This window comes from Ruditapes philippinarum, unplaced genomic scaffold (genome assembly GCF_026571515.1).
Source record: "Ruditapes philippinarum isolate M1 unplaced genomic scaffold, ASM2657151v2 ctg1359_1_1_1_1, whole genome shotgun sequence".
Taxonomy (NCBI): Eukaryota; Metazoa; Mollusca; class Bivalvia; order Venerida; family Veneridae; genus Ruditapes; species Ruditapes philippinarum.
This window is the reverse complement of record NW_026854958.1, coordinates 77777-90010: the sequence shown is the minus strand read 5'-3', so window position 1 is coordinate 90010 and position 12234 is coordinate 77777. Positions and strand designations below refer to the sequence as shown.

Genomic DNA, 12234 nt, shown 5'->3' with positions numbered 1-12234 from the left:
CTGCTACACCACGCGGCTCCTTTATCTGATCATCCTTCACCACGACTCTCGTGTTTGTCTTGACGTCATATATGTAGACAGTATGCTCGTATCTATCTGTAAGCACCACTTTATCACTGCTCCTTATGTAAGTACAAGCGCTTGTGCCTATAGGATATGACTTATTCGGAAAGTTAATATTGAAATCTTTCTCTTCTCCTGTAGATGATATAATACGAACAGGTGTTGAATGATCAATTGTCCCGCCGACAAAATGTTTATCATCTTTTTGACATATCGAGTCATATTTTGATGTCACTTTAATTGTTCTATCTAAAGTTATGTCATTAGATTTGTTAACATTGAGAATGTCTAACTTTAAATCCATTGGCACTTGTGACCGCTACTTCCTCATCACATACAGCAACAACGGATTGTGGAGGGTAAGATAACTGATATGATCCTGCTTTCTCAAGCTTCTCATTGTAAACTAATAATTTCTTGTTTTTATTATCCACAGCAACAAGTCTACCATCAGGTAAAAAATCAATCCCTGTATAATATGGCTCTTTGTCATCATCCTTTTTCTGCTTTAAATCAATGGACTTTATTGGTGTAAGTATCATTGCTTTGTTAACAGGAGATATAGTACTGGCTACCTCTGATAGACAGGATTTTAAAGTCAGCTGTCCTGGTATATAATCAGTGACTGACAGAGGAGGAAGTTTTAATGTTTCATCAAAATCAAAGCTTACTGTCACTGTCTTTAAATCATGACATTCTGCATCGACATTTGTGTGAAGAACATCGACGTCATTCTTCATCTTCTGCTCTACTATGAACTGTTGTGCCAAAGATCCGTTCTGATACACGTCGTCAATCGTTTCCAGATATGCTGTTATATCAGCTAGATATTTTTCGTTCTGAGACTGCTTTATTGTCAGCTTGTCTAATGTCTCTTTCCGAAACGATTGAACGTCTTTAACAACGGAAACTTCCAACTCGTCAAACATTTTCATTACTTCATCCCGCATTTGCCGTATTTTGACTGGTATTTCTTTAGCATCTTCATCTAGTTTCTCTTTTGATGAGACAATGCTGTCTACGATTTTGTACGCCTTCTGTCTCACTTCCTCCATTTTAACCTTTAACGTTGACTTTGTATTTGTTGACCTTCCGGCGACCTTCAGAATTTCCACAACGCTGTGACATTTACGATGACCAACAATAGCACATGTACTGCAGCAGAGCTGATTCTCATCTTCGCAGAAGAATTCTAGAACTTTCTGATGTTGATCACATTGGTCTAATCCTTTCATATCAAACGAGCCTTGTTTCGTTTTCGACTCATTTGCATTCACTAACTTGTGACTTTTTAAGAAGGCGTGAGTGTAGTGAACTTTGGAACAATCCAAACACTGAAATTCATTACAAGTTGGACAAAACTTGTCCGCTGTTGTTTGTTTATTGTTATTGAAACATGGTTGACACATAATTCCCTTAACTCGCCCAGACACTTCATTTCCTGCATTGTTTTCAGCCATTTTGAAATAACGTTAATCCTATCAAATGCAATGTCTATATACCTGTGTGTTATATTTGTACTTTGTACCCGGTTACTGTCGCTACATGTAGTCGGAATGCGGAAGTAAATAAAACAATTTAATTCATACGGATCCCCTTTGCATTTATGCTTTTTAATCGGTAGCTAACGAATGGGTTTTTTTTCAATCGCTACTTTTCGGCCCTTTCCGTCAATTTACGGATAAGGACATTATAACTGACAGCCGGGGACGATCCGATTGATGTTTTTTTCTTTATTAAATTGGTGTATAACAAATGGGTTTTTAACTTATTAGTTGATTCATCTGCTCATTATTGTCTGCATTTTATACTCATTCTACGCTATGTATAGGTTTAATGTCTTTTTCGATCAATCAGATAAAAATTGAGTGTACAACAATAATAATGGGTAGAATTTATGTATGAAAATTATAAAAAGCAGGGCGATATAGTCGTCTGCTATTAAAGATATTTAATACATGTATAGTGCGAATTACGAGATAACACAGATCAATGAAGAAGAAAGCACAACATAGATTCACATGTAGAACATCTTCGTTTTAAATCGTGAATACTAGATTATTGGTTATCATGACAAACAAGGTCAGAAGTCATTATTTATGTTAAGATATATAGAAGAGGATCTTACATGTTGAATTTGTTATCGAGTTTAATTACAGTTATAACATTCAAGGCTGTGCTGAATGTAAGACTCCTCTTATCATGAAAACCTTGGACATAATTAATATTATATCGATTAACAATGATAATTAATTCACAGATGTAGAAACTTGTTTTTTGGCATACAATGTTTGTCTTGAATTTGTTATTAGTTTCTTACTCATAAAGCCCGTCTGATTAATTCATTATTTTATTAATTCACTCATTCACTCACTCACTCACTCACTCATTCACTATCTCACTCACTCATTCATTCATTCACTCACTCATTCATTCATTAAATCATTCACTCACTCACTCACGCATTCACTGGTTCACATTTACTCATTGACACACTCACTCATTCCTTCACTCACTCACTCACTCACTCACTCACTCACTCATTCATTTATTAATTCATTTTAGACATGTATATAACTGACGTGAAAACGAAGACAACCGTGGCAATTGGAAATCCAGAAATTGTCAAGGAAACCATAGCAACAGCGTTGGTAGAAGGCAATAATATCCTAGGTAAATATCAAATGATTTTATCGTACATCGTACGTTTTTGATATGTATCATATGAATTACATGTATGTACATGTATGCTATTTTCATATGTATATGTGTCAGCTTTTTGTACAAAATTGAGTTTTGAAATACACTATTACACATAGTTCTGGAGACGCAGACTGTTTAAAGCGAACATATACGAAGGAATAAATATGTACTCAAAATGTTCATTACATATCTCATACAGCCTTGCCGTACATTATAATCTTAATTTATGGAGAGTAAAAGGCAACTCGAATATGAAAATATAGATACTGCAACTTTTCGAGATTTTCATATTTTTCATATTTGTTATGGGACCTGTGATTGGTCGGTTTTGCATGGACCTTGCCATTAAGAAAGAAAAAGACGCTGGAAATGGCTGGGTGTCGGCACGAGGTATATCCTTACGCAAGTGACTTAAAATCAATAAAATTGAAAGGATTTATATGTATAAATTATTAAGAATAAATATATTCTTTTTAAAAATTTCCTTGTAATTTTCATTTAGCATTGTACGTATTGTAAAACCTAAGAGTTTATTGAAATGATAAAAAATTCAAATGTTTGAATACAATGGATCACACGTTGTTAGTTCATATTGGATATGAAGTGACAAGGCTTGCACAAATTTTTGCAGCAGTTTCTTTACTTGTTATGTCCCCTTTAATTATTAGATCAATTTTTAATCATGTTTCAATATTTTATGTAGCCATTGTCATGACAATGCTGCTTTCCATTTATCCGTGCATACCATAGTATATATATTATCACAGATATACAAATAATTATTAACCTGTACTTTTCCATTTATTTGGTGCCTTTTTAAATGAAATAATAAAAGAAACGATACTTATAAGCTAATACTGTACAAAATGAAAAAGGTAAATTATATTTAACTTATTTTGAATAGGTTCAAATCATTTTGGAATCGCCGACTGGTATGGTCTGCATGCTTTAAAACACGGAATGATTGTAAGTTGAACAAAATAAATTACGGAAGAGCATTGGTGCCATAAAATGCATATATCCTGAATGAGGAATCCTTAAAGTGACATTATGCTCATTTTTTCATTGTAGAGTAGAGCAGAATTTATTAAATATATTTTAAAATATTGATAGTCGTTATAGTGGTTGATCAACAGATAATATTGGAAAATATTTAGGATAAATTATAAATCTGCCTATAATGTTAAAGGACTGTCCCACTCTTTTTATAAATTGAATGTTACAGATAAACTCTGACGTATATTTACCGAAAATTTCATGGGCCATATGAGTTATTTATTGTTTATGCAAAGTAAATTATAAAATTGAAAGGAAGTATGGCAAAGTGAACTTCTTTTGTCTTTCACCTGTTCACTCACTTATACCCTTGAATAGGTATAACATCACATTAAACTTTATTTGTTTCAGAATGAAACAAAAAAAGTCAAACTATTAAATCGTTTGTTTCTTGGCTTCCAGTATATTCCAACTTTTATACTGATATATTCAAATAAATAAATGTTATATACCACTCAATGTATATTTGGTTATGTAAGTTATTCTCTAGGTATTACTTAAGTTATTTTAACTACTCTTCAAAAGTAGATCATACTCTTGCTCTATTAGTTTCATAACTTTTTTCCTACTAAATAGATCACCACATATTAGCATTGCTTATCACTGTTAATCTAAAAAAACTTCTTTAAGGATATTTTTCTTTTATATAGGCTTTGGTATTTACAAATACATCACCTTTGCTGGTTCCCAAGAGAGACTAACAGGAAGTGCTGGGTACCAATCCGATATGTGTTGTTGCACCAGCCAAAGATGGCACTTGTTTCGTATTAGATATGGCTACCACTGCCGTGGAGTTAGGAAATGTTTAACTTAAGTTTTCATTTTGGTTCCATTGTTTCGGACATTGCTTGAAAGTAAAGTGAACAATGTGCGCCATCTCGTTATAGATTAACGGCAAATTCGTTTGAGGTGGCCGGTTAAGTTCTTTACTAAACTTTAAGGTAACAGGACTTGAAAGTAATAGGAACAACATATCACAAAAAGAGTTTACATAAATACTTATGTTCACGTTGTCTATGACTGGTGCCGTCTTAAAATGTTACAAGATCTTTTCATTGATGACATTATTTTTACGGCACAATATATATTTGAACAATTATTTTACCTTTCTATCTTTTATATTAGGAGCAATCTACGAATATACACATATTCATTTATAATGTAGATATGAATCCTCTTTACTAAGTATATAGCAATGTCAGGCGTATTATGAGATTATCAAACATTGTAAAGTACAATACTGTAATTCTGCCAATAATTTTAGATAGAATCAGCGGACCGCAAGGATCAACCTATACCTGTTGGCTGGGCAGTGGATAAAGATGGGAAATCAACAACAGACCCTAAACAAGCAACAGGTTTAAGTCCTCTGAGTGGAGCAGAGAATACATGTATGTGTATATTTAAATAAGTCTTATCACTTCAACTTTTTTTTACCTTCAAAAGCCATTATTGTCCTTATTTTTATTTGATGAATCATGATTTCACTACTGTTCGTTCACAATGCTTTTGTTTGTTCTAAACTTCTTCCTGAAGCAATTAAAGTTTAAGGAATCCCGCATCCTCGGTTTCCCTTGATATATATTCTGTACATACTAATTAAATTAAAGTAAATATAGGTAATGTGGCGGTTGTGTTGGCAGTTTACCCTCCCTATCACGAGAAGGAGCCATATTGAATTTACCAGACCACGGTTCAGCCACCGCATCGTTCCTGGGTAAACTGTCAAGCAGTTTCACTATTTTCACTTTCGCAAGGAACTGATTACTTCTCTACATGCCAGAGCATACGTACTGCGTGAATGACATTAGAAGGGATTTCATGATTGATCAATCAGAAATCGAATCTGGGTCGGCCGATTCACAGTCTACCGATTGAGCTAACCGAAGGATTATGTAAGTATTGTAGTATGTACGGAATATATACCGTGTGTCACCAACGATGGGAATTCCGTTGTGTCAAAGCTTGAGTTCCTGTTATGTTTCACCATGATGGAGCTTGTAACATGAATAATAGGTCAAAGTATGCTTTTGCCGAAACAAATTATATTAACTATTATCTATTTATTTACGAAAAATAAAGTGTGTTTTATTTGTTTTCAGCTGGGTACAAGGGCTATGGGTTGTCAATGATGGTAGAGATTTTCTGTGGAATACTCAGTGGTGCCAATTACGCTCACAATGTCCGGAAATGGAAAAAAATCTCATAGACAAGCAAACTTGGTACACAAACCTTATCCGGTCTTTGGGTTATTAGATCTAAAAAAAACTTAAAATTTAAATGAGCCAAAACATGCACTTAATGTCTGATTATTCTAAAACAACAGCAAACATCTCTCGAATCAAGTTAAAATACTAGTATTCATTAACTTTTACTTTTTTGTTATACCGATATTTTATTTTAAAGATACATTCAATATTGAAACAGATACTTCAAATTTCAACCATCATTTACAAGCCTTCCAACGAAATCATCCATCGTTATTTTGGCTTCGACATGTCACACCACACGCTGTCTGTCATAGCCGTGCTAATACTGAGACCAAACTCTCATTTCAGGGCCAATGCTTGGTTGCAGTAGATCCGGAAGCGTTTGCACCTGGGTTTGGAGACAGACTAAGTGATCTCATGCTACATTGTAGGAATCTTGAACCAGTAAGTCTATGCATTGAATGCCACAAACATTTATTTTACCTTACGCGATTCATTTTTTATATAGCTGTATGTCACATCAGAGTGTAACAATTTTCGAACCGCTGACAACCGAATGGCCCTCACTCCAAATGTCTGGTTTCAGCTTTAAAAAAAATGTTCTTGAATATTGACCTTTTTGGGTAAAATAAAATAAATATCTCATCCCACTGTTTTGCAGAACAATTGTAGTTACATACTGAGTGGTTTGTTTAACAGAGAAAAGACTAAAATGTTTAAGTTGCTGAATGGTTGAAAGAGGGAATGCTTGTTCATCAAGCATTGTTCCATACAGTTAGCGAGAATCTTTGCAAACAAACATAGATAATTTGTCAAATAGATAAATGCTGGTCGGATATGAATCAATAAAAAATATTTTAATCTAGGCAGATGGTCAATCAGAGGTGTTGGTAGCCGGTGATTCAGAGAAAATACACATGGAAAAATGTGACAATCAAGGTGGAATCTGGTACCATCCAAACCAAATTAAAAATGTCGTAAGTTTGTGTTTTTTTCCACTTTGTTCCCGAATTGAGGGTTGTACGTACAAGAACAATCTGGGTTATTCTACCGAGAATGGTTTACAGGCATAAGCCTGCCGTTATTAGCTGTCACAAACATTATAAGCTTTTATTTTTCCGGACTCTTTTGCACTTGACCTGTACATTTTACTTCTTTTAAAAGATGGCAGTAACCATATTACTTAAAGGAACTCGACTGGGGTCAAAAAGCATTGAAACATCAAATTTGAATTTGTCTTATAGAGCAGCTGGAACACTTAAACAGAAAGAAATGCAAAAGAAAATTTTGAAATATAAACAGAAATAAATTGAAGAATCGGGTTCCAATGCTATTCTTACCCCAATTTGAGTGACGACTCTTGCGGAGTCCCTTTAACTTGGAACACAGTTACCTACACTGATATCTAGAAGCTTCTGTAATTAAAACAATACTACAGAATAATGGCTGTACAAATAATAATTTAAATAAAATAAGTTTGAAAAATGGGCACACTGTCAAAACAATTTTACAATGTGCTATTGCTGTATTATTTCAATTACAGATGATATACATGTGTTGTACTTTAAAAATAACTTCTTCATAATAAAGGAAGAATCAAACGCCAACAAGTAGAACAAAGTAAATTTTCGCAACTTCTCGGCTCTTTCCGTCAATTTTCGTATAAGAATAATAGCCGAGAAGTTGGGATTGAGTACATTTATGCAATCGGAGCATCTCGGCTATTGTCAATAATTATCCGAAGACTTGCGGATATAGCCGAAAAGATGCGATTGACACTCATTCTGGAAGTCGTAAAAGGCAGATAATTCTGATAATTCACACACGCCTATCGAATTAATTGCAGCTTTCTTACGCACAATGTTTTTGTTATTAAGTATAAGTGTTTTTCTCCTATCCCTTTATATCATTGTGGTCAAATTAAACCTACCTTTAACTTCTTATTTGTTGTCCGTTGTACAAAACTACAAAATTTGAAAGTCGACAACATTAAACTCCATGTATTTCTCGACCCAACACTTTCCGGAAATGCTAGTTGATTCAAATTTCAAATTATTACCTTGAACATTAAAATCAAATTCTGATTCATTCATAATAATGGACCAAAATATAAAAGGTTTCTTTCATCTAGTCATACATACATTACAATATCAGAAACAACAATATACGAAATAAAAAATAGTCTTATATAAAGGTAATTTCCGCGAAAAAGTGAGAAAAGAAAATAACGAGAGAGAAATTATTAGATACACTTTGAAACAAAATATTTCATATAACTTTAACACATTTGAAAAAAGAGTGTACCGTATCCATTTCGCCCAAACTATATAATTGTAATTCAAAACAGAAATGCATTAGTGGATAAAAAATGTAAATCTATAATATTTTAACCATAAAAACCACGGTATTGCTAAACAACAATAGAAAGGGAACAGAAGATTTGCAGAAATCGCTTGTTTTGATGAATGAGTGTGTCACGGGTTATAACAAAAATACTACATACTCAAATGTTCTGATAAAAAACCTTTCTGATATACCATGGATAGCTTGTACACTTATTTGCGATAAAACACTGTGTTTCATCTCGTCAAAGCAAGCAAATAAAAGGATGCGAGCAAATAAAATGATGCGCATGTTCCATTTAAAAAAAACTCACGTGATATTTAGAAAATCATAACATCTAAACTGATTAGGGGAAGTGAATCGTGCTAGTGCAAACTCCCCGAAGCAGTTACTTCCCCTGATCAGTAGATACTTTTTTACATTTAATTATTGTGCGATTTGTACATTAATGAATATTTTGTAAAAATAACGAAAGTATTTTGTACGGTGTTCCGTTTGGACAATCGTGATTGTTTTATTTCGTCCGTACCCGCGATATAAGATGGTACGATGGTGTGAACATGCGATGGAAGCAAGGTAGGTGTTTCTTTAATATTCTTGCGCCTTTCAATATACAGAGTGAATTCAAGCGGGAACGCAGCTTTAAAGTGACATAATGCTCATTTCTTTCGTTATCAAGTTGAATGCCCCTGCTTTCAATGTTATCTTGGCAGTTTATTTTTTTTTAATCTGGATTTTCCGTTTTTATTTTGTTTGTTTTCTTGTGTTTTTTTTGTTCGTCTTTGTTGCTGTTGGTGTTGTCGTTGTTTTGCAAGAAATTGTTTAGGTTATTTTATACTTGTTTACTGTATATAATTTAACAATGTGGCGGAATATGCCACACGCCCTCTTAGAGTTGAATATTTTTATCTACAAAGTTGTACGCATTTTAATTCTACACAATCATACTATACATGATATGAAGCGATGCAGATGAAATACTGCCAGTGTTCAGAGTGAAAACGTGTCTAACAATATAATTTTCACATAGATATACTGATAAGAGGGTCACTTTAGAAGTTTAAAGTTATATTTACACGGTTCATGTGAATACAGGTGCCATATAAACTGGTGAGTATGTTATAATTATTTTCTATTATGAAATATGTGAAATAGTTTAAAGTTTATATTTATGCTAAGCTTACAGATTCCTTAACTAACAGCAGTGTTTTATAGATTAAGAATTGTTAGGTAAATATGTTTCATAAAGTATACATGTATGTTGCGTTAACTTGATTATGTTGTTAAACTCGTGCTATGCAGTATATCCTCTACAAAGCAACACTCTACGTTTCAGAGGTAAAATATAATGGTTACCTTTACTTTGTGAAGAAATGATATGGTTGTTGTAGAGGTAAATGCTATACAGAGGGCCGCTCTGAAGATTACCGTTTGTCGGTTCAAACAAATATTTGTGTGTTCTTTTTCTTTGTTTTATCTCAAAGATATTTGATACAGTTGTCTTATTTCATTATGCAGTGCAGTCAAACGTGATTTTAATGAATTTACATTACGGCATTTGTTAGCAGGTGGTCTATCAAAATGTCATTTTTGTATCGCATACGAAAAAGTATATGAAACTTTTAAAGTGAACGGTTTTATGTACGGTGTCGACCAATAGTCCAATCGGTCTTTAATTTAAGATGATCTTTAAGCGCAGATTTGTCTGTTGATATTATGAGGTTATTATTCATTGTTGAGTAAAATACAGAATTCTGTTGGAACAACTACACACCTGTCAATCCTATATTGGATGAGCCGAGTCTATAATAGGTTTTGCAGCTGTGTAAAAGTACTACAGATTCAGCATTTTACTTAACCATGTATCACATAATGACGTACCATCAACCATCAAATTTTTAATATTTTTGCAGAACTTTGATAATTTGAGTACAATAAGGAATCGATATGATTTTTGTGGACTCTGAAAATGAAAACGAGGAGGCTAAATGGAGTACAATAGCAATTTGAAATGGATTGTTAGAAATATCATATTTAATTACAACAAAGTGGTTTCTGACTTAGATATTCAGTCTAATACTCCAACAACTTGAGACTGCAATACTTCTAAATTCTGTAATTCAGATTTTGGCCATATAATCACTGGTAATTTTGATATAATTGCAGACAAAAGAATTCGTAACTTATTCTTGAAAGGACCTAAATACAGAATTCCTTCTGAGATTGATTTTAATGCTTGTCGTGGTCAGATTGCTGAATCTATAGAGGATTTTTCGGTCAAATGGTGTCGCCGTGAAAATGCGGATAGTAATGCTCTAGTTACATGGAAACGTAACATCTTTAAAATTATTGATTCACGTATTAATTTTTATCGTGGAAATGAACATCTTTTGCCACCTAAACCAAGACTTACTTTAAGACATCTGAAAAAAGATATTCTAGCTTTTCATTCAAAATTTGTTTTGGTGCCAGCGGACAAGGCGGCTAATAATATTATAATTGTTTGACGAATCCATTACATTAACGTTTTGCATAAGGAACTAAATAGCACTAATGCGTATTCTAAAACCTCTGCCTCCGAAAAAGACATTGTAAACAATCATATTACTAATATTTCTAATCTTACAGTCCAAATTAATGAAAAAGAACTCAAACTTCCTATTATGTATTGGATTCCTAAATTACATAAAAAACCTTACAAAGCCAGATTTATTGCTAATTCTACATCTTGCACTACAAGTAAACTTTCTATTTTATTGACGTCTTGTTTGACTGCCATTAAAACACATGTAATTAGATATTGTGATAAAGTCTATGAAAACACAGGCAAACATCTCTTTTGGTCAATTAAAAATTCTGGTGAAATCTTGGATAAATTCAAAATTAATAACTTTCAAGCTTCAACTGTCAGTACATACGATTTTTCTACACTTTATACAACTTTGCCACATAAATTAATCAATGATAAACTAATTTCCCTAATTCAGAAAACTTTTGCACGGGAAAAAGTTACCTTTCTAGCATGTAATTCGAACAAAGCTTTTTTTACTAACGGTATTGTTAAACATTATACTATGTGGACCTGTGACGAAGTTTGTAGAGCACTCTCTTTTCTTTTAGACAACATTTATGTCAGGTTTGGTAATACCCTATTTAAACAGATCATAGGAATTCCTATGGGTACTAATTGTGCACCCCTGGTCGCCGATTTGTTTTTGTACTGCTATGAAAGAGACTTTATGTTGAGTCTCTCTGAAGAGAAACAACAAGATGTTATAGTCGCATTTAATAATACTTCCAGATACCTTGATGATATTTTTAATTTAGATAATCCTTATTTTGATCAAATGGTGTCTGACATTTATCCGCATGAACTACAACTTAATAAAACGAACTCTTGAAATTTTAGTACATCATTTTTGGATCTTCATATTACTATCAACAACAATTCTATTCACACGAAAATTTATGATAAAAGAGATGACTTTGACTTTTGTATAGTTAATTATCCACATTTGGATGGAGACGTACCCCATGCAACATCTTACGGGGTTTATGTTTCTCAGTTAATTAGATTCGCTAGAGCTTGTAACAACGTAAAGGATTTCAACGAGCGGAATATTTTTATTACCAGCAAGCTTCTAAAACAGGGCTACCGCTATCATAAATTACGGAAATATTTTACTAAATTTTACAATCGTAACTTTGATTTAATTTCTAAATTTAATAGTGATTTAAAAACTCTTCTGCGACAAGGGATTAGCCAGCCTGGTTTTTATGGCGATGTGGTTTACAAACTTCGTAAGATTTTGGGTCATGGTAATTTTTCTGCTGTTTTTACTAAAATTATTAAACGTTT

At 33.1% G+C, this 12234-nt stretch overlaps 3 protein-coding genes across 5 annotated transcripts in view; 2 read left to right on the top strand and 1 right to left on the bottom strand.

Moving 5' to 3' along the window:
• Nucleotides 1–335: 335 nt before the first annotated feature.
• LOC132741612 (zinc-binding protein A33-like) lies at nt 336–1523 on the bottom strand. Its single transcript, XM_060729824.1, has one exon. The coding sequence runs from the start codon at nt 1521–1523 to the stop codon at nt 336–338; it is 1188 nt and encodes a 395-aa protein (XP_060585807.1).
• A 2757-nt stretch (nt 1524–4280) lies between these two features.
• On the top strand, nt 4281–6039 carry LOC132741601 (uncharacterized oxidoreductase YjmC-like). The gene is made up of 4 exons (XM_060729811.1): nt 4281–4296; nt 4732–4763; nt 5087–5213; nt 5925–6039. The coding sequence occupies exons 1-4, from the start codon at nt 4281–4283 to the stop codon at nt 6029–6031; spliced, it is 282 nt and encodes a 93-aa protein (XP_060585794.1). The 3' UTR covers nt 6032–6039.
• Nucleotides 6040–8794: 2755 nt separating this feature from the next.
• LOC132741605 (uncharacterized oxidoreductase YjmC-like) overlaps nt 8795–12234 on the top strand; it is a 41837-nt gene continuing 38397 nt past the window's right edge. Inside the window, exon 1 of one of the 3 annotated variants that reach the window (XM_060729816.1) lies at nt 8795–8951. In XM_060729816.1, the coding sequence (XP_060585799.1) occupies nt 8936–8951 (16 nt within the window). In that variant the 5' untranslated portion in view covers nt 8795–8935. Of the gene's footprint in view, nt 8952–9196; nt 9486–12234 lie in introns of those variants that run through there. The other 2 variants (XM_060729815.1, XM_060729817.1) reach the window with 2 other exon arrangements.

What these genes read in the sequence shown, in the direction of transcription:
- LOC132741612 (XM_060729824.1), bottom strand. Translation starts at nt 1,523, where the DNA reads ATGGCTGAAAACAATGCAGGAAATGAAGTGTCTGGGCGAGTTAAGGGA.
- LOC132741601 (XM_060729811.1), top strand. An exon ending in GTTCTTTACTAAACTTTAAG is followed by an intron (nt 4,764 to 5,086) that starts GTAACAGGACTT and finishes CAATAATTTTAG; the next exon opens with ATAGAATCAGCGGACCGCAA. An exon ending in GAGTGGAGCAGAGAATACAT is followed by an intron (nt 5,214 to 5,924) that starts GTATGTGTATAT and finishes ATTTGTTTTCAG; the next exon opens with CTGGGTACAAGGGCTATGGG.